We start from the raw sequence: 22,568 nt of genomic DNA, 5'->3' as shown, positions 1-22,568 counted from the left end.
AATACTCTTAATTCAAACTGGCTTAACCAAAGAGACTTTATCACCTAATGTAAATGAAAAATTCAGGGATCCTGATTTCAGGTGCAACAAGGGGCTTTAACAATGCAGTTCAGTCTCTTTCTCTTTCCATCTTTCTTGGTTCTGGCTTCTGTTGTGCTGACTTTATTTCCATGGGGTCTCCTGATGAATTCCAGCAGGTGGAGGCACCCAACATTCTTACAGCTGAGAGTTCCCATGGAAACAAAGCTTCTCCAAAGAAAATCCTCATATTTGAGCCTCATTTACTGAAGTCGGTGCATGTACTCATTCCTGAAGCAATCTCTGTGACCGAAGGGTTTGAATGATCTGATCTGTCCAGCATGGGTCACGTGGTCTCCCACGGAAGGGCAGTTGGGGGTCAGTCCCACTCAACCCATTTGGACTGCAAATAAGGAAGGGCAGGTTCCCCAGGGAAGACCCAGGGTACGATTAACCAGAATGGTGAGGGCATACATGTTGGGAAGGTAAAAACAATATCAATCTGCTGCAACATCCTCAACTCTTAGTTGGTTTTTGGGGCTGAAAACAGAAACAGAGGCAAGAGGGCTCACCACAGGGCTGCCTGAGCTGTTGATAACTTCTGTAGGACCCCAGACTCCTCTCTGTCATGGAGTCTTAATGTTTTATTATTCCTTATTTAGGGAGTAGGTAAGGATTTTTTGAATTTTTAAAACCCAGAATTTAAACATATCCTGTATTTTTTAAGGCAGTGGTAGAAATGTCCAGATAATCCATCAGAGGGCTTGACACATTTGAGAGTGTTTGGTTGGGAGAGGGTGAAACAAGATTAGAAACCGCCAGAGAAGTCTCTAAACTGAGCATAGTGTTGACAACCTCAAATTGCTCTGCTTTTCTCTGTTCATATTCCCCTGGGGTGGCATGCTTCTATAAACCAAGCAAGACTCGTAGCTAGGTCAGCTCAGGTGTGCAATCTCACGCAGGTTCTGGGAGGGAAAGGCTACCTTTTAGGTTTCCTAGGTGAAGAAACAATAACAACAGCAGTTGAAGAACAAGATTACTTTAGGATATCACAGTATTAATCCTGTAGTTTTGCAATAAGATTCTAACTTAGGCTTCAAGTAGAGATATTTTAGGAGACTGCCTAATGGAAATATGGACCTGGATATCCAGAAACTTGGGTTCTTATCTCAGTTCTGCAACAGATTATCTGGTTGACTTTGATCAAATTTCTGTAGGCCTTATTTTCCAAGTCTTGAAAAGGAAAGGTTGGAAATGTAATAATTAACTTTCACATATATTAGTGTTTCTCTGTGTAGTATGCATAGCATGGTGGTTCAAAAGATTATTTTAGTGGCACATGGCCATATTTTTTATTTTAATAATCATGTATATATTTTTCCAAGTTTTATTGAAATACAGTTGACATCTAACATGCACTATGCATTTTTAAGTGTGCTAGATTAAACAGCACAGCCACTCCCAAGTTTCAGAGATACTATAGCTAAGGAACCAGATAACATAAATAACATATTTTTCAGAGATAAATACAGTTAAAGAAAGACATTAAATAATAATAGTGTTTTGGTACACAGATACCGCAAAACCCCAAAGATAATTCATGAATTATAGAATTCGAGAAAACTCTGATGTTTATGACCTCAATATAAAAAATATTTGATAGAGTAGTATAATGATTTGACACATGAAATCTGAGACCCTGCTTTATTGAGAACCTATGTGCTGTATTAGGTACTTCCCAAGCATACGATAATTAAATTTTTACAAACATCCCTTGAGGTATGTATTATTATTCCCATTTTATGCCTGAGGAACTAAGGCTTGGAGGAGGTTAATTAACTTTCCTGAAGTCATGCAGCATTTGGCTGAGATGCTATTTAAAGAAAGAACGACCTGATTCTAAAACTATGCTCTTTGCACCAGCCACACTGGCTCCCAGGACTCATGATAACAGGGAGGTAAAAACGGGACAGGACCTCATACCTTCTAACTTCAAAGCATGGCAGGTTTTTTTCTAAAATTCATGTGCTTCAAATTGTAGAGGGGCCTTCTGATACCCTTCACAGCCTAGACAGGGCTGGACACATGGGCAGACAGAGAACATGAGCTTCCAACTTGAACTCTGCAAGCACCCCCTGCCCCGTCATCACTATAGCTCACTATATCAAGTCATCACTATAGCTCTCATTGTATATGTATGGGATTTGGGGCTTCTTAAAAAATTGTCTTTGTGCTCTGTAAGTTTGAGGTTACTAGGTAGTTTACACTGTAGTAGGGAATAGCTGAGAGCTGGCAGGAAAACCCAGGGAGTTTTAAACAGACTCTTCCTCAGAGTGTTCATGGGATAGGTGGGGAGGGTAGGGGGTTGGTGGAGGAAGAGAGAAGAATGAAGTGAAGGATCCGTGTTCAAGTATGTTTGAAAAAACCAAAAAGTTTTAAAGCCACTAGTCTAGATCAGACTACTCATTTTACAAATTTTATGAGGTCTGCTTTCATTTAAATTCTTCTTTCTGTTATGCTCACACTGTTGTAAGTTATTCTGTCCTACAATGCAACAAAATGAAATCTGTTCCCCTCGTAGCCGTATTTTCCTTTTAACTTGAATATTCTTGTTCCTATTTGCTTTTATGATTCTAATAGGCATGAAATTGCAGATTTTGAAATGAGAAAGTGCAAATAAAAGTAAATATATACATATATCTATTTATATACCTAAAATATATTTAAATTCAGGTTTATTTATTTACCTGCACCATGTTGAAATTTTTATAGACACTCCTATTTTATTCTGGTTTGAATGAAGCTGAAGTGTGTATAACTCCTTTTGTTTGACAAAATTGGCTTGCATAATGCATGAACAAAAATAATTCAGCTGTGCTCACCAGCAGAGTTATTGGCAAAGCTGGTAAGACAGAGAGTTAGAGTCTCTTGTAAGTCAGAAGAGAAGATTTCCTTGTAAATGAACACATATTCCATGGGAGAAGAATATTCTTTTCCTTTCAGGTGCACACAAGGAAGCTGAAGAGTGAATTCAGTTATCCCTGGCCCCCTAATACCATCACCCTCCACACAGCCTTTTGTCTTGAATAGAGGGACATTTGCAAGTTTCCAAGGAATATCAATCCCACCTGGCAAGCCATGTAGTGGAAAAATGTGTTCTGAGAACTAATCTTTGGTAGGACAAACACTATCAGATAATGTAGCCTTTTCTTATATTCTCATATTTCTTTGTTAAATACAATATAAAGTGAAGCTCCCTTTCCAAATATCCCATGACCTTTTATTGTGTGGCCTATCATTTGGTTTTCTGTTGATAGTTGCTAAGGTAAACTTCTCTTCTAAAACCACCACTGGTGCCAACAGGGTTTAAAGCTACACCCTTCCGAGACCTTGTGAAGGAGGGTGGCACAAACATCTGTGGTAGTGGTTTCAAATGTTGGCAGATTGTTTACACTGGAGATTGCCTCCTGGCATTTGTTTGACTTTTGCCAGGCTTAATGCTTTGTAATCTTGTAAGACTACTTTTGCAGTGTTAGCCAGGATGTAAGAATAATTTCCCCATCGTCAGGGGGAACTAAAAGGGCATTCAGTAGTCTAAGCGGTGCTGACCTCATCACTTCTCGATATATCGCTGGTCTCTGCACTTTGGAACTCCTTGAAATTTGAAGCTGATAAAACTATAGTTCTCTTTAGTCTAGAAACGTCATACACTGAAACATTTTCTGAATGCTCCCCACAAACTCTGCATTCCAGAAGGGGAGAATTGTACATTTAAAATCTTTTGTGTATCTTGATATAATGAGAATGTATGTCCCAGAAAGTATTAAGAGTGGGAGCAAATATGAAAATATTAAGTGTGGTGTGAGTTGCCAGTGAAGTTACAGCTCTCTTTACATATTGTATTTCCTGGAATAACAGTAAATTGTTATCAAGTTCAAACCTAAGGAGAGATTTCCATAATAAAAGAACTTTAATCTGTCCTTTATATGTAAACATAACAAAATTAATCTATCATCAGGGAGGAGTTTACCTATTTGTTTAAAACTATAGGCGGCACCTGCTAGGAAGCAGGTAGATGTGTATGTCATCGTATATGCTTAAAACCTAGTGAGAGATACAAACAAGTACACTGCCTGGAAAAAGGGGTATCTAAGTACCAGCACTGTGTATAGTTGTCTAGGTTGTACACTGCATAACTGTACTTAGTGGCTTGGTTAAGCTAAGACTTAATGAAATATAAGAATGAACTAGGAAAGGAGGCAGAAGTGGGAGAATGAAATGTATGAAGGAAGGGAGATGAAAGAGTCTCCCAGGTAAAGGAAACAGCATGTGAGAAGAACCGAAAGCAAGAGAGAGTGTGATGCTTCAGCTTAGAGGAGGTAAAAGAAATTCAGTGGCTTCCATGTAGACTGTGGAAAGGCAGTGGTGGTTAGATATGAGAGCCAGAACACCAGAGCCTTGTAAATTCAGGGCTGTGGGGACTTCCTCAAGTGTTTTAGGCTAGGAAATAGTATGTCAAATTGACATGGTAGAAATCACACTGGCTACAGTGTGGAGACCGGGTTAGAGTGGGGCAAGTCTGAAGTCGGAAGACCTATTGGGAGGCTGTTGCAAGAATACACATGAAAGGTGATGTTTTAGACTGGAGCAGGAGAGGAACTTGGTGTACTGGATGGCTTTGAGAGAAATTTAGGAAATTAAGTCACCAAGATTGATAGAATTTTGGAGAAGGAAATTGAAGAATCAATGAAGATACTGAGATTCTTGATTGCTGTTAGATAGTTGGGGGGGCTTCATTTGCTCAAGTTTGGAACACAGACAAAGAGTAGGATTTGGGGAAAGAGAATGAGTTTGTGTCTATGGCATGTCCAAATAGAGATGCTCAGCAGGAAATTTAGTTGCCTGGCTCTGGAAGTTAATAAGGGATCAGGTTGGTGGTAAAGACTTGAAAATCACTTGTATAAAAATGAAACTGGAAGTCATAGGGGTCGTGAATCAGTTGGGTTGTTTGGAAGCCTGTAGCTGAAAAAACTAAACAACAGTGATCTAAACTGGGATTTGTTTTGCTCTTTCATAATAGCAAGCTGCAGAAGTAGGAAGTCCAGACTGGTTAGAAGACTCCACAGCATGAGACAGAACCCAGATCCTTCTGTTCTGCCAGGCCATCCTCAGGGTTGCCTGCTAGGGTGACCAACTTAGTCGGTTTGCCTGGATTGGGAGGGATCCCAGGATAAGAGACTTTCCATTTTAAAACCAGGAAGTCCCAGGCCAACTAGGATGAGTTGTTTACCCTACTTACTTCCTGGCTTTAAGACGGCCCCTGCAGCTCCAGGCCATTGCATCCACACCTCAGATGGGAGGAGAGACAAAGGGATAAGGACAAAAAGGACATGCCGATGGAGTCAGACCCATCTGGAAGGGGCCTTCTGGAAGCTCCACCCAACAACTTTTTCTTATGTCTCTAGCTAGAACTCAGCCACTGGTCACCTCTCCATGTGAGGGTGGCACAGCACTGGTAATGTCTTGGTCACATTCATCATCAGCCAGAATCACATTAGGGTTCTTCAGAGAGGAAGCAGGAGAGAATGGATATGGGGTAGGCAATTAGCAGTTCCTGCCACAGTGAAGAAAACATATCAGCATGTGGAGAAACCAGACCCAGGCTGTGAAATATAAACACTGAGGAGACAGAGGTGGACAGTCCCACAGAGAAGTCTGAGAAGGAGCAGGTAGAAGGTAGGAGCAAAGCTTGGAGAGAGGGTATCAAGGAATGCAGAGGAAGAAAGCATTTTAAGGTCTGGGGGGAGTCAGAGAGGTTAATGCCACTCCTGTGTGATTTTATACCCAAGGACCACCTCTAAGGTGAAGAGTGCCATCACCTTCCTGTGAGATCCCCCTCATTGCCCAGAGGCCAGACAACCCACATGTGGGGGAGGTTACTCAGCCAATTAGGTGAAGAACTTGGCCCCTCTCTGTCCCCCATGGCCTTCTCCCAGGACCAGGGCGGATGTTGCTAGCAGAGGGTCACACTCTGTTCAGTGACTGTGCACTGAGCATCACGGTTTTCTTCAAGCAATCTGAAATGGTCCCAGAAAAAACCTTCCCTGGAACTACTGAACATCAGGGTCCCCTCCAGCCCCAAATGTCGAGTTTCTACAGAAGTTCTGCAGTCAGAGGCAAAGCTCTGGCTCCACTGGTGACAGGAGCCAATTCTTATTTACAAATTAGGACTGGGAAAATGGAAACATCAATTTCCACCAGGAGAAAGGGTTCACACTTCCCACAGCCCTGTGTGCTAGGCTGACACTGAAGTTTTACATGGCAATTTTATGCTGCTCTTTAAATGCAGGATTTTCTTTTTCCTTAAACAAAGCAATATTTGAAATGTTCCCCAAGAGAAGGGCTTCTTTGCTGTCACTAGAGAAGGTTCCCTCATGGGAGGGGTTTCTTACCACTTGGGACCAAAATAGGACAGCAAATGCTAGTCACTTCTCCTCAAGTACACACCATTGTACCCATTACGTTTCAGAAGTGGGTTCTGCCATAAAGTTGCACTACAAACCATCTTCCGTACACTGATTGCTGGGGGGATTTAGATTTAAACTCATACCTCTTACATCCCATTCATCTGCTTATCCACGGAAGCTCACTATAAAAGCCAGGGGTTTCATGCAGTTATTGAATGGGAATGAGAAGTTTCTTAAAACTATGTCGTTATTAGGGAGCTCATATGATAAGGAAAGGGAAGAAGAGGAGCCATTCCCATCAAAAACGTTTACTGAAAAGAGATGTGCCTTGTAAAACTCTGCAGAGAAATCCTCTCTAATGTAGCAGGGAGACTGGGAAGACTTGTTTATGGTGGGTGGTGCAGAGCACGCAGCTGTCTGGCACTGAGGAGTCCAAATCCAGTGTGGAAATGTATTACCCGTGAGATACACACGTAGTGCCTTCTGCTGAGTGCAAGTTAATAAATACTGAAACTACTTACTAGGGACTGTGCCCTGTACGTGTGGGTCTCTGGGCTGCCAGTGTGGCCGTCATGCTCTCAGCATGCTTCCATAACCTTTGATCTCCATGTTGCCCCATTTCCTGCTTCCTGCTCCCCACTCCCCAGCAGGATCTACGGGGGATATTGTCTGGGTTTCTCCAAGCCCAAGCCACTGTCACTAACCAAAGTGCAAGTGCAAGTATCTTATTCTGCAGGCTTTGCTTCTAACCACTGATTCGTTAACATCCTTCTTTAGGGGAGGAAAGGTGCACTGATATAGATCAAATTGTTAAGTATACTCTAATTTTAGAAAACTTGACATGTTTTAAAAACTTCTTAGATTTGAGGCAATGTGATAGAAAAGTTAATCTTGTTATTGTGTCATCAACAGGAATAGTATTTACAGAAAAGCCAATAGGACTTCCATGTAGAAACATCCATCCCTTTAGGATCCCAGCCTAAGGAAAAGGAGGAAAACTTTGCTCTTCTGTTATAGGAGGATGAATACACTTAAGAAGAGATAAATTAATGAAGAGACAGACGAGGAAATACTTGGTGTGTGGAAGCAGGGGGAAATGCATAGACTTGAAGCCAAACCTTGATTTACCAGCTATGACCATGGACTGCTGGATTCACCTGCGTGAACCTGGGGCTCCTCCCTTGTAAAGCTGTAATTCCCACCTAATAGGATCAGTCGTCAGGATTAAGAGGGAAAGACACATGTGGAGAATCTAGTGCCTACAGCACAACAGATGCTAATTCCCTTTGAATCTTTGTTTCTTACCAGATGATCCCAGATGAATTCTTGAAAGCTGTCTTCCTTTTCATGAAATCAAAATTATATTCATAGAGTGATTTATGAAATAAACTACAAGGGATAATAGTAAAGTTGAAAACTTCAAACAGGAGGTGATAATGGTTTATACGAGTCATAGAAATTTATGATTTTTCTTAGATATTTTCAGAAAAGAACATTGTTCAGCCAGAGGTATCAGTAAATTAGTAGATAATTATAAATCTGATTAATAAAAAAATCAGATAGTAACAATTTTGAAAATTTAATACCGTTTTTACATTTGAGGAATGCTGTGCCATTTATTTTTTATTAACACTATCAGCTGTTTTTGAGAATCCCCATGCCCTTTCCATTTTCTATACATTTGACTTTTTAATCTTTTACAAGTCTTTCTTTGATGTGAAAGAAAGCAAGACTTTTTCAGACTATAAGCTGGTGGCTTATACATAATTGAGGATGCGGTTCCATGGAGGTATCCTCTCCCCACAGTACCACAATAGGAATCTAGTTCTTTGCAGAGAAAAAAAAACAACTCTGTGAACTGCTGGAAGCTTTGCATACATTATTGTCCAGGCTGCTTTGATCAGTGGGCAGATCCCAGAGATGACTGACTGTCACAGCAGAGAATGCAGTTGAGCAATGGGATGGGACAAGCTAAGAGGGGCTGAGATCTAGAAAAAGATGTGCCCACAGCAACAGAGTGGGTGCTGGGGAGAATGGATACAGCTGCAGGCGATCTTGTGTATAGTGGGCAGAAGTTGGTGTCAGAAGGGCAGGACAACAGGCAGCAGGAAGAACAGCAGTTAGTATCTGGGAAGTGCTGTAAAAGGAGATGAGATGGGCTAACCATCAGGAAGGGCATGCTGATCAGATACCTGAAAAAATAAGAGCTAACACTTATTATGTGCCTTTAGGGCACTGTGCTAAGCACTTTACTTAGACATTATTTTATTTAATCTTCATTAAAGATGATTCAGTCCAGGAAGGCAGGCAGCAAGGAATTCAGGAACTCTGGTTGGAAGGTCCTTGCCTGAGTGCAGGGGCTGAGCATCAGCCCTGGAAGGGACGCTGCCATAAAGAAGGCAGTGTCCTTGTCGTAGGTATGCGTGATACCAAGTGCTAAGCAGCACAGAGAAGCATCAGCATGGTCAGACCTCGGTCACGAGGGTTTAGCCAGAATCATACCAGGAGTAAATGTGCCGAATTCTAATTTAGATGATGATTAATCCTGGGTTAGAGCCAGGCGGGCTTAGCTGCGAGGAGGGGAGCTGCTGAGGATGCGCAGCCAGAAGGCACCCAGCACAAAAGAGGACAGACATACAGATATTCAACATCAAAAGGCCAATTAAGGTGAAAGTGTAAGCACTGAAAATATGCTGCTGGCCTGCTACTGAGCAAATGTCAGCTCCAGACCATATTGGAAATGAAGTAGGAAGACAGTATAAATTTCTCACTATCTCTGAAACAGCTAAAGGACTCTTCCCCCGATTCTGAGAAGGAAAATAGTTAACAATTGACTTGATACTTCACAAAGCATTTTTATATACACCATTTCATCAGGTTCTCAGAGCAACTCCTTAGATATGAAGTCATATCTCACTTGAGTTTTATTTTCAGAAGACAGCACAAAGATAAATAATAGATACCATCTAAATTGCCCTTGAAAGTTCCTTAAATTACACAGAGTACAGCATACATGGTTTTCTCTATACAATTTCTCTGTACATTCCTATCCAACTTTCCCTTTTCTTTTGAAATATATAAACAGATTTCATTTAATGGATATTTGCATGAAGTTATTTCATATGTGTATGTGTATATTCCAGTGACTGGGATGTTTTCAATTGGTTTGTTTTTTTCCTAAGTACATCAAGTGATTTCCCAGGTATTGAATGTGTGGGTAATAGGACTCCACTGTTTTATTATTCCCATTTTGCAGGTAAAGAAACAGTTGACCCAGAAAGATTATGCATCAGAAAGTGCCCCGTGATTCCTGCCCTGGCCACACTGCCATAGCAATGGCCTGGGATTAGTCCCATCACACTGTGCCTCAGCTCTTAGAAGTCATTCATACACTGAGCTCTAGCTGTGCAGATGTGTCCATCAGCTGAACATGACCTCAAAACTCAGTTCTTTATGTCTACCTTCACTGAAACTGAAAAGCTTCTGTTGTTTTCTGATGCCTGCCTGTGATGAGAAGACATGTTCAAACCCTGAGGCACGTAGAGCCTGACCATTTTGGCAGGCTGGCTTAATTATTAGTTTTGATTGCTGGCTTACTTTAAAAAAAATCTATTTGGAAGTTTATGGTCCTTTCCTGACCACCTCCAAAGATTTTATCCTTTACAACAGATGTCTCATAAATCAGTTCGAATTGCCTAAGCAGCAGTATTTGAAGAAGACCTTTCCTCTCCTCTTGTTGTCATGTCTCCAGCGCTGTGGCTACTAAATCTCCCCAGATCCCTGGCCTGATGCATTCCAGTCAAGCTCCCAGGCCACATGCGATCTCTGTCATTCTTTGCCTTTTAAAAAATGTCTTTGTGTTTACATTACTACCTCCAAAGCATTGTTTTCTATGCTGATTGATTAAAAAAGATGGGAAAAGGGAGAGATTTCAGCAAGAATGGTGGAGTAAGGACTTCAGAAAATCCTCTCCCCATAAAAACAATGAAAACACAATCAGTAATTGTCAAAATCAAATTTTTAAGAACTTGAAATTAGCCAAAGTCTTGCAACATCCAGGAGCATTTATTCAAGAAAAATGACTAAATTATCAGTAGCAACAGTGAGCTTGGTAATATTTTAGCTTACCCTATTCCTGTCCTGATCTTTAAATTCATATGGAAATGTAAAGGACCCAGAATACTCAAAACAATCTTGAAAAAGAAGAATGAAATTGGAGGACTTACACTTTTCAACTTCAAAACTTACTACAAAGCTATCATAGGCAAGATTGGGACACTGGCATAAGGATAGACATCGATCAATGGAATAGAATTGAAAGTTCAGAAGTAAACCCTTAGATCTGTGCTCAATTGATTTTGAACAAGGGTGCCCAGACAATTTAATGGGTAAAAATTAACTCAAAACAGATCAAAGGCCTACATGTAAGGACTAAAACTTTAAAACTCTAGAAGAAAACATAGCCATAAACCTTCATGACCTTAAATTAGACAACAGTTTTTTAGCTAAGACACCAAAAGAACATATAGCCAAAGAAAAAATAGAAAATTTTACTTCATCAAAAGTTAAAACTTTTGTACTTCAAAGGATACCATCAAAAAAGTGAAAAGAAAAGAAAAAGACTTTTGCAAATCATGTCTCTGATAAGATCTAGTAACCAGTTATAACTCAACAACAAAAAGAAAACAGTTTTTTAAATGAGCAAAGGACTTGAATAGACATTTCTCCTAAGATATACAAATGGTAAACAGCACGTGAAAAAATGCTCTTCATCATTAGTAATGAGAGAAACACAAATCAAAAGCACAGATACCACTTCATAATTATAATAAATAAATGGCTATTTAAAAAAGATAGCTATAATAAAAAGATGGACAATAATAAGTGTTGGTGAACATGTGAAAAATTGGAATTCTCATATATCGCTAATGGGCATGTAAATGGAGCTGCCACTTTAGAAAACATTTTAGCAGCTCCTCAAAAATTCAGTAGAGTTACCATATGACCTAGCAATTATCCTAGACCTATACTTAAGAGAATTGAAACTTACATCTACATTAAAAACGTGTTCACAAATGTTCATGGTGCTATTATTAATAATAGCCAAAAAGTGGTATATCCATACAATGGAATACTATTTAGCCTCAAAAAATGAAATTCTGATACATGCTACAGCATGAAGAACCATGAGCATTATGTTAAATGAAAGTAGGCAGTTATAAAAGGCCATATTATTATATGATTCCAATCATATGAACTTTCCAGAAAGTTCATGGAAAGGCACATGGAAAGATTCATGGGTATCCAGAGGCTGCAGGAAGGAGAAAATGAGGAATAACTTCTAAATGCGGGATTTCCTTTTGGGGCAATGGAAGTATTCTGGAAATAGATAGTAGGGTGGTTGCACAACTTTGTAAGTATACTAAAAGCCCCTGAATTGTATGAAAAGGGTGAATTTTATATGTTAATTATGTCCAAGGTTAACTTCTGGATACAATCCCATTAGGATGAATAAATGAAGTATTTCATACACAAAGAAAACCTCATAAAATCACTCAAAAGTTTAATGAGGTTTTAAAAGAATCATTAAAAAATGATTCTTTTTAATAAATTAAGAAGAAACAACTCACCAAAAACATTACCAATGTGTCCTAGGATGGCAATTTTATTAGTGACAGTCCAGGGAAAGGCACCATGCCTGAGAGCAGTATTTTCTCATTCTTTCTTTCTTTTCTAAAACATCTTCAAAATACAGCATGTTCTTTCTAGTTTAAATTAGCTCTAACATGCTCACAAAATATACTCTGATACTGAAGCCACAAGCAAAGATAACTCGTTTCAACTGAAGTGCTAACTCAGATTGCTTGGTAGTGGCTACATGGAACACTGTGTTTAGAAGGATTCTGAGGCTCTATCTAGACTGGGCAGAAAACATGTAGTGATTAAGAACATCTTTCGTGAGCTTGGCAGTGGTAATAGAGGTGGGCAGCACTGGGGCTAGGAAAATGCATTAGTCTGCTGAGTGGACACAAAATTAGTTGGGTAGATAAATCTTTGGATGGAACGTAATGCAGCTTATAGGCGCATTCACACAGCATGACTACAAACGAATTTGAGGTCTGTAATTTACATGCAAAATCCCAGTATTTTGAAATAGGCAACACTTAGGGCTGAGATTTCAAGATCACTCGTCTTTTATACTGTATAATATCAAGGTAGTTTAAATAATTTTTATAGTGTGGGCTCTCAAAGGTTCTTAACATGAGAGCATTAGCCTATGCTTGAAATAAAATCTGTTGTAGTAAGAGATTATGTCAAGAGAGTTTTCTTTTTATGGTATTCCCTGAAAAATCAAGATAATCACCAGCAGATGGACCTATGAGCCTGCTATATACTTGAGTTTGTTTTACCTTCAAGTTGGACTGTCTCCTCCCCCCTTTACATGCTAGAGCAGCAGCCAGCTCTTTCTTTGATAGGTAAGAGGTGCCTAAAGAATGAGTTATATTTCTCTGTCAGATATTGGAAGTCACTGGTTCTCTAATTGTGTCCCCAGACCAACCACCTCAGCATCCCCTGGGACTTCTCAGAAATACAAGCTGTTAGAAATACAGCGTCACCCCAGATCTGCTGGATCAAAACGCTAGGGTAGGCCAGCAGTTGTGTTTGAACAAGCCATCCAGGTGACTCTGGGCTCCAGTCTGAGACCCGCTGCTGTGAGTTGCTCCCTTCAGGAACAGGAAAGGGAGGAGGGAGGGTGAGAACAGAAGTTGGGGGAACTGGGTCTCATATCGCCGCCAAGTTGGCATGCAGTGTGCAGCTCCATAGGACCCAGTGGAGCTCCCTCTGCCTCCTTCCTCTGTTATACCCCACTTGCCGTTCTCTCCGCTTCCTCGGAAAAGGCCTGAAGTGCTCCTGGGATTGTCCCCAGGCCCCAGCCCCACCCATCCCACTGCCAGCCTTCTTAGAGTCCCTTCACTGGGGACAGTAGCAGAGAGTAGGGGAAGGAGGATGGTGCTTATAAATTTCCTTGTGTCTCAGGGAGGCAGCATTTTTATTCAAAATGAGTTGGCATCAGGAAAGTCGGCTTAGAACATCGGAACCCACCAGGCCCCACAGCCAGTAAATACATGTAAAGCATTTAGAACCATGCCTGGTTCGTAGTGAGTGTTCCCTGTGTGGGAGGAATGGTGTTGAAGGCAAGTACAGCAAGGGCCAGATTTTCCCACAGAGGGACCCTGGGTGGCACTTAGAAGCAGTTGCTATTTGCACCCAGTTGGGGGGTTACTGTGTTATAAGATTGCCAGCTGGAGATCTTGATCTTGAAACCCTTTGTAGGCAAGCCAGCCTCCCTAAAGGCCACACCCCAACTGTGCCCTGTGAGGATGGTCGGCAGCTAAGTGGCTGCTGGCCTGTCAGTACTTGGCACGAAGACCAGGATCCTGGCTGGGATTGGCATTTGAGCAACAAGGATTGGAGGAAGGGCTGAAGAACACCAGCTAAGCAAAGAGGCATTTCAGGGCCTTTCTAGAAAGAGTTTCGTGTTGGGGAGCCCACAGTGCAAAGGGTGGTGTGAGAGGCTGCAGAATGGGAGCAGCAGATTGGATGCTGGCCACCAGTGCAGGAACCTGTGGGCAAGCGCAAGAGTGCAGGCGGGAAGGAGCCAGGTCCCTGCACCCCCAGGCGGGCCAGGTCACTGCTGCAGGAAGTGGGTGCCCGGAGTTAGCTTTGGAGAGCTCGAGTTGGAGGATCTGGTACCAGTCCTTATTTTTATTTTTTTCATAGACATGCTGTTGTACATCATGTAGCCAGCAAGCACCACTTGCCAGTATTAGGAAGATGGAGTGGGGGTGAAGGAGTAGGGGAAGGGAGGAGGAGTGAAGAGAAGGATAAGAAAAGGGGGGACGGCAAAGAATGAGGGAAAGGGAAGAAGACAGGAGAGAAGAAGAGAAAGGGAGAGCGGGGGAAGGAGGGAGTGAGAAAGGGGGGGAGAAGGAGATACTGATCACGGGTCCTTCCGCGCCCCGTCCCACATGTTTTGCTTATGCCTTCTTATGAGTTACCAGAACTATGAGATGTGGTTGTAGAACAGTCTAGGAGAGGAGAGTCTCATTCGCAATTTAAAGATTAGTTTACAATGAACTTTTTCTCCTGAGCCCCTAGGTAACTGAATAAATTCAATCTGCCGATAATACAAATCGAATGCAGTTTGAATCACTAGGTATGAAAGGAGCTGTGAAAGGAAAAGCCTGAGTCCACCACGGTGTTCTGAGTCCGGCAGAGGTGTGCCGCTCCCTTGGGATTCTGAGGCCCCTTGCCTGGGCTCTCAGCTCATATGCAGATGGGGACCAGGCAGACGGATGCAATGTGCTAAATAGCCCTGGTTTCAGATAATAACAGGCAACAGACACGTGGCTTCAGTGTCAAGAGGGAGGAGGGATTAGTGGGGATTATGGGGCAAGGGACTCCACGGGCTACCCTCTGAAGGGGCGGCGCTACTCAGCTCCAGCTTGTTTTCTGTCATATGTCATGTGAAAGTGCCCTCAGTGTTGCTGAACCTTCACATTTTTTCAGGAAAACGGCAGAAATCCAGAGTTTAGGCAACATTCAGTGAGCCAACATCATGCATCTGCAGGCTGTATCTGCCCTCTGATTTATTAGAACACAGTTGTGTATTTTTCTGAGTTGTGAAACGGTGACTGAATCCTTCTCTGTGTTCCTTTCCCTTTCTAGGCCACTACATTTATGTGGACACGTCCTTTGCCAAGCAAGGGGAGAAGGCCGTGCTGCTAAGTTCTGACCTACAGGCCGAGGAATGGAGCTGCCTCAGATTGGTCTACCAGATAGCCGCGCCGTCAGGGTCTCCACCAGATCCCAGCAGGTTGAACCTCTATGTGAGATTTGAAGATGAAAGCTTTGATCGCTGGCGTTGGTCGGCTACGGAACCTTCGGACAGCTGGCTCATAGCCAGCTTGGATTTACAAAACAGTGCTAAGAAATTCAAGGTTGGTTGAATTTAGGTGCACGGGCTTTTTATGTGGTGTTAATGCTAATCTGGGATCTTACAGAAACTTCTACCATTGAAGTAAACTATCTCGGTGTTAGGATGTGATGCTTTTTAGGAGATGAATCATAGAAGAGTGTTAGTAGTGTCAGTTAGTATGTTGTTTGTTCCTTAAAAGAGCTTCCCTGCACATTTCTTTCTTTTCTGTTTAAGTGGGACTTCTGTAAGAATCTAAATCGTTTTTAAACCAACCTCTTCAGTGGAAATTTATTTTCTAACTGGCTTTAGGGAACATTCTTCTTTCTTATTATTTTGTTTCATCCTTCTAAGTTGTCTGTGGTACATGTTTATGTTTTTTTGCTACAAATCTTGAACTAAACATGAACTATAATGAAAAGAAAAGTGAAAACACTTTGAAAGAGGTAAGACACTTAAAGGACACAGTCTGATTCCTTTTCAAAGATGGAAGTTGTTCCATCAGAAGGGTTGGAAAAGGAAGGTGGAGAACGTAAGATAAAGTTGGGTGTAAACTGGAGTAGGGAAGGAGGATGGGATCTGGACTCATGCGGCCATGAGGAGTGATATTTAGTAAGAATATGTCGTGGAGGACAGAACGGAGCCTTCACAAAAGCTTTCTCCCCTCCTACTCCCCTTTTCCTTTCTCTATCCCATGTCTTGTCTTCTTCAAAGAAGAAATGCTGTATTTCCCTGAACCCCTGTCTGCTGGAGTTGCTCCCCATCAGGCAGTGGGGCAGCTTGAGAGAGGGGCATTGAGGGTCTGAGTTCCCTATTTCACAGCTTCCCCTGACAGCATATCACATCCTAAGTCTACCAGCATAGTTGCAAAATATTGGGCTAAAATCACATAAGGAAAAGCAAATCCTTCCAGGAGCAGGACCACAGGTAAACCATAGTGGTTGAAATCAGCCACATAAATTATCATGCTTCTGTCTGTTCTTCATGTAAACTTTTTGAATTTTTCAGCAATACAGAAACCACAAATTGATTTCTGAGCCTCTTCCATCTCATGCAGAGGTCTCCCACCACTAGTCAGATAGTGCTTGCTACCTGCTCCTCCAAAAAGTTTCCCCTGCAGAGTGCTCTGCCGTCTGTTCCTGACCATTGTCAGAATGGATTTCCCCAGGGACCAAAGCTCTCGGCCTCACCTACAGCCAACCGGAGCTACCACGGCACTGGAGAAGGTGGTGGTTGCAGTAACAGCTGAAGACAGCTGGCTCCGAGCATTCACTGGACACCTTGCCCACCTCAAAGTCCTGGGTGTACATGTATGTGTTTTTATCCTCATACATGCACACACAAACGCACATGTTCACACACACACATATTCCTTGAATAAATTCCATCACAAGATTGGTATCCAATAGCAATTAGCTGAGACAAACAATCTTGCTTTGCCTTAAATTGTTTAACCACTGACTAGTAGCTGAAATACTGAACCAGGGAAACCTGGTGCTTTGAAGTCTAAGTCCCTTCTTCTCCTGTGTTGTGCAGATTTTAATAGAAGGTGTGCTGGGACAGGGAAACACAGCCAGCATTGCACTCTTTGAAATCAAGATGACAACTGGCTACTGTATTGGTAAGCAGATTTTATTTTCATTGTATTAGAATGTGAATCGTTTTCTAAAATCTGTTGCCAGGGGGAGTTGAATTGATCCTAAAGGCAAAGTATTTTCTAGAATACAGTGCATAATGCAGAATAGTTTAGATTCATTGCTAGGCTCACTTCTGTTTTGTGTGTTGTTTCTCTCCAGCTTAGGAAGGTTTATTAGAATGTGCCTGGACTGACTGGATTAATGAAAGAACAGTAAATGCAGCAACTGTAACTTGAGTTGCTGCCTTAACCTCAGTGTATTCTAATAAAAATAATTTCCAGTTTGCTGTGAACTCAGCTTTCTGTAGCATTTGCCAGAAAAATAGGCATCACATTACCTCCTTTCTTCACGTTTCTCTATTTCTCTCTCACACACCATTGCCCCTGTCTTTATAATCCTGGCTGTTGTTTAGATTCCACTTGAGCACGGTTGGTTGGATGCCTCTAATGCGCCAGCTTCTAAGAAGGCATAAAGACAAGACAGGGACAGTGTCCTTCGGCTGCTGCTCACCTCCTGCTGGTCTACCATTGATAAATATTTACATGATAAATACTGATGCGCGAGGACAAGCCACGCAGTGGAGGTGCAGGGAGGAGGCGAGGAAATCAGACAGGACTGAATACAGGAGATGTATTTTAGTTGGAATTCCAAGGGGAATTAAGTGCAGGGTAAGAAGGAAAGAGCTCTCTGTGGGCAGACCCCAGAAGGGCAAAAGCACAGAGCATCTTCAGACAAAGCAAGAAGCTGAGAAGGGTGTTTGAGAGTCAGGGCTGTTAGGGGAGTTCCTTGTAGAAGAGTCTGGATCCTGGCTGTGCAGCTTGGATTAACAATTATGTAGTTGGGAGCATGGCAGGTCTGTCACTGGGGAAGCACCTGCTGGCTGCCTCATGGAAAATGAGTTGGAAATGATAAGAGACAGGAAAACCCTAGGAAGTGATTGTGATCTTGCAGAAGGGATGTAATAAGGCTCTAAAACGGGGGTTGGCAGGAATAGCAAAAAGGCAGTAGTTTTGAGAGGTTTTTCTGCACTGACAGTACTTTGAGGCTGGATGGCTGTGGAGAGGAAGAGAAAGGGGTGTCAAAGATATGTGAGCCTTTGCTGATTCCCTGAGTCTCACTTCTCTATTTCAACCTTCCAATGATGATGCTAACGCAAGGGAAAGAAATTGCTGGCAGTGTGGCCATTATCCAAAGGTACAGTGAGTTGAAACCCACACTCCCTGACACTTCTCTGTCACTGTCACGTGGAGCTGGGTCTTGGACAACCCATAGACTAGAGCCAAACACACCTGGCACAGCGCCACCTGCTGGTCTCATCAGCTTACTGACCCTGCAGCCTCCATTTCACCACCTGTGAAATGGGGATGAAATGCTCCCCTCACAGGATCATTGTGGGGACAAGACCGTGGATGTGAAGGTGATCAGCACAGTGTCTAGGGGTCCTGGTACAAAGCTTCCAGTGGCCCAAGGGAGCAAGAAACATACCTGCATACCTAAGAGCAAACTCTGCAGTGAGTATGGGTGCCCCCTGGTGTAACTGTATCTCCATCAAGTGTGGTTTTGTTTCTCTTCTGCCAGAGTGTGACTTTGAAGAAAATCATCTCTGTGGCTTTGTGAACCGCTGGAACCCCAATGTGAACTGGTTCGTTGGAGGAGGAAATATCCGGAATTCCCACTCCATTCTCCCGCAAGATCATACCCTCAGGAGTGAACTGGGTGAGCCAGGACAGATGGAGTCCTTCTCCCGGGATAACTTTCTGCTGTCTCCTTCCACCCACTACATTGATCTAACAGTGGCTCTGTTAACAGAGAGGGGAGGAAGGAAGAGGCTGAGTAGGGACCAGGCGGTCTGGTGGCCGAGTAGGGAAGATAAGGCTGTGAAATAGAGGCAACCTTTATAACATGGGCTTTATAACTAAGGAGAAGGCCACCCAGTTAAAGTTCAAAATTTGTTATTTCTAAGGAGAAGTTTGGAATAATCCTAGGTTAGTTTACACCAAAAATAGAACAAATGATGGGAACAAGTACTTAAGAACTACCCAAGTGGCAGTGAGGTGAGCCAGTGCCCAGGGTTAATCCTGAATGTGGTGTGCAACAGGGCCCCCTAGTGGCCAAGTGGGCAGGTTCTCTGCAGGGGAAATGGAGAGGAGAGGTTATGGCGAGATGACAGGTACCGCCTCAGAAGGGAGACATGGGCAAGGGCTTCCTTCCTTCCTTGGGGGTTATGACCGCTCCCACCTGGCCCCTGGTAGGCTTTGTAACTAGAACATTCTGGTGAGCAAGAATAGGAATTTTAGTTCTGCTGCAAACAGTGACTTTGTATATCTTGTGACCCTTTGCTGTGTGGATAGTGAGGTGATCTGCTCAGTCCTTATCAACTGCTGATGCTGACAGTGTGTCCCTGTGCCTGCAGACATGGCAACTTTTTATGGTTCTCTGTTCCTTATTCACTGTAGTTTATTTTCATGTGAATAATTCTTAACCATGTCTCCAGCTGTTCCTGAGAAAGTACCCATCCTGCAGCTTATCTTGGTTCTGAGCAGGCTTCCTCCTGACCTTATTGTTCTCTTTGCTTCCATTCTGTCTCCTTTATATCCCGAGTCTCAGATTCAGTTTCCTAAAGGGACCAGGCACCTGGCACTAATAGGCAAGTGACATGCGGGCTGGGTGAGGACTTTGGCAAACTGGGAAGCACAGGCTGTACAAAGAGTGCTCAGCTCTGATTCATCACCACCGTGTGGGAATGCAGTCCAGGAGGGCAGATATTTTGATTTTATAAAATACTCAAAAGCCGAGTTTTATGGGAAATAACCCCAATATTTTATAGTTGGTGAATATTTTTACCAATAATTGGTGAAAAAAATACCACATAGACCAACAAAACACATCTTCAGGTCAGAACTGAAGGTCAGAAGAAGTTATCCTACTTTGTAACCTTTATTTTAGATCTTCTTTTTCAGCATGTCCAGGCTACTTGGAACGAAATTTGTAAGGTAACCATATATAAAAAGGTTGGAGTCTCCTGGGGCTTACCTATTTGAGACAAATCCAACTTTAGATCTAGCATTTTCATTCATTTGACCCAGTATGGAGTATAATTGGCAAATGATAAGTCTCCTATGGACCCCTGCCCCACTTCAAGGAACACATATTTGAGAAAGGAAAAAAATAATTCTACTACAAATGGATGTAAGATGAAGCAGTATGTGTCAAGCACTCTAAGAGTGGTCCTTCTCCCTGCAAAAAAAGAAAGGTGCCAGATATTCAGAGACAAGTGGGATCACTAACTGCTTGGATATCCTAGAAGACATGCTACAAGAAGTCAGCTGCATTTGAAGGATGGGTATGATTTTGACAGGCAAAAACAAGAGAGAGCAGGAGCAACGATATGATACATGGTGAATTACAGGAGTAGCTGAGGGAGAGAGATAACTGAGAAAGCAGTGTAAGGGCAAATTCTAAGAGGACTTGAATGCCAGTAAAGAGATTTTAACTTAATTTTTTACAATGGGAAGCCACTGGAAGTCTTTGAGCAGGGAGAGATGCAATCACAACAATGTATTTAGTTAGATTAACCAGATGGTGATTATCTCAGTAGATAGAGGACCGAAAGATAGAACAAGAGAACAAAAAATACTCTAGAAACCATTTCTCTGCATACATCCAGGATCACTTACATAAGGAATTGGGATTTAGAAAAAGACAAAACATTTTTCACCTCTTTTCTTTACTTATTTATTTTTATTAAGGTATCATTTATAGACAATCTTATGAAGGTTTTACATGAGCAACATTGTGGTCTCAACATTCACCCATATTATCAAGCCCCCCCGCCACACCCCATTGCAGTCACTGTCCATCAGCATAGTAAGATGCTATAGAGTCACTACTTGTCTTCTCCCATTTTTCACTTCTTTTAAAAGTAAGGTTTCCACTTTAGGAAATAAAGAGATTGGGGTTTCTATATGTATATCCATGTTTTGACCCTAAGAACACAAAGGCCATTTCCACTTATGGCCATTGTAGGAAACACTGTAAGTGAGCATTATGTGGAGAAAATGATGACCTATCAGAATAGATAAACCATGAATCTGCATGAGTATTTTAAATGACAATTGGGTTAACTCAAAACAATAAAACATTACCACCCCCTGAAACCTTAGTTTGAATGAATATGACAACTGACAATGTCTTGGGGTTTCAAAACAAGAAAAACCAGATGATTCTTTTCTTAATTTATGGAAGTAGGCCAATTTTGAGATTGTTTTTCTGTCATACCTTAAGAATCTGGTGCAAGGAGTAGAGAGGAGCTTAAAAGACTAAAATTGCCTTAAAATTACAATAATCCTTTAGGTATCATTATCACAGAGGTATAGCTTAAGTGTAAGGAGAGTTAGAGAGAGAACTTTTCCCAAATCACTGAACAATTAGTTCCAAGGTCAGATACTCTGGGAAGCAGTGTCATGACCCATTGATCACTCATTCAGTTTTTATTCTTCACACTCGGCGATGGTGAGGTCCAGCTGGCTGGGGAGGGCAGAGTCCTTGGGAGAGGTGCAGACCTGCGCCCTAGTGTCACGTCGGCAGTTGCTTCTGCTGCCTGAGCGTAACCCACCGTCTGATGAGTGTATCACCCAGGCCCTTCCTCACTGCACTTGTGACCACCGAACATGCTGACCAGCTTTGTGTCAACAGGGGACAGAGAAGGAGCACAGGCTGGGAGTGGAAGGCTCGTGCTACAGACCCAGTTCTCGGGGCACAGTGCCACTTCGGGCAATCCTCCCTCCTCAGGGCCTCCATCTTTGTGTTCCAGTATTTTACTCCCGGCACTATCCATCAAAATCTCCAAATTCACCACCCGTTGAGATCTATGTCAATAATGTGTTGGGTCCCTCTTTGAACATTTATCAGCACATTGTATTTGGCATTAGAAAAAAGAACAAAAGAGGACTGAAGGGACTAAGGAATGAGAAAAAGAAGACCTGGGTTTTCTAATACCTTGACCAGAAGATTTTCTAACATCTATATCAGGTGATGAGGTCGTCCCTGAGGAGTACTGAGCCCTGGTGGTGGGGTGCTGGCAGCCTTGCCACAAGCACTTGCCTCTCTCTGCACCCCATCTCCCCCTCTCCACTTCCCTTTCTTTTCTCTTCTTCCTTGGCTATTCTAAAACAGCAGCTTTGCCCACTAGCATTGCTTGGTCCTCTGATGGCAATACTGAGGCCAAAAGAAGCTGGCCCAGAGCCTGAAGGGAAGAAATCTAGGGAGGCCTCTTACATCCCTTGTAGCAATCCACTGGATTATATAGTCAGTGTAGTCAGAGCCTGAACATCAGAATGAGGCTTCTTCATTGATCACTCATTTATTCATTCATTCAACAAACACATAATAAGCACTTGTTAAGGTCAGGCATTCTTCATATCCTGGTGATTCAAAAACAGCTCCTGACCTCAAAGAGATCACAGGAAC

The 22,568-nt window shown here is 42.3% G+C and overlaps 1 protein-coding gene across 5 annotated transcripts in view; it reads left to right on the top strand.

Moving 5' to 3' along the window:
- The window catches only part of MAMDC2 (MAM domain containing 2), a 127,457-nt gene that overhangs the window by 43,857 nt on the left and 61,032 nt on the right, over positions 1-22,568 (top strand). For all 5 annotated transcript variants that reach the window (XR_005026386.2, XM_057498588.1, XM_036893464.2 and 2 more), the window contains 3 exons: positions 15,216-15,487; positions 16,999-17,083; positions 18,678-18,815. Coding sequence is in view for 4 of the 5 variants with exons in the window: in XM_057498588.1 (XP_057354571.1) it covers positions 15,216-15,487; positions 16,999-17,083; positions 18,678-18,815 (495 nt within the window). In the remaining variant the exon portion in view is untranslated. The remainder of the gene's footprint in view (positions 1-15,215; positions 15,488-16,998; positions 17,084-18,677; positions 18,816-22,568) is intronic.

Source organism: Manis pentadactyla, chromosome 3 (genome assembly GCF_030020395.1).
Source record: "Manis pentadactyla isolate mManPen7 chromosome 3, mManPen7.hap1, whole genome shotgun sequence".
Classification (NCBI taxonomy): Eukaryota; Metazoa; Chordata; class Mammalia; order Pholidota; family Manidae; genus Manis; species Manis pentadactyla.
Note: the sequence above shows the minus strand (reverse complement) of the source record. Positions and strands in the feature narration are given on the sequence as shown.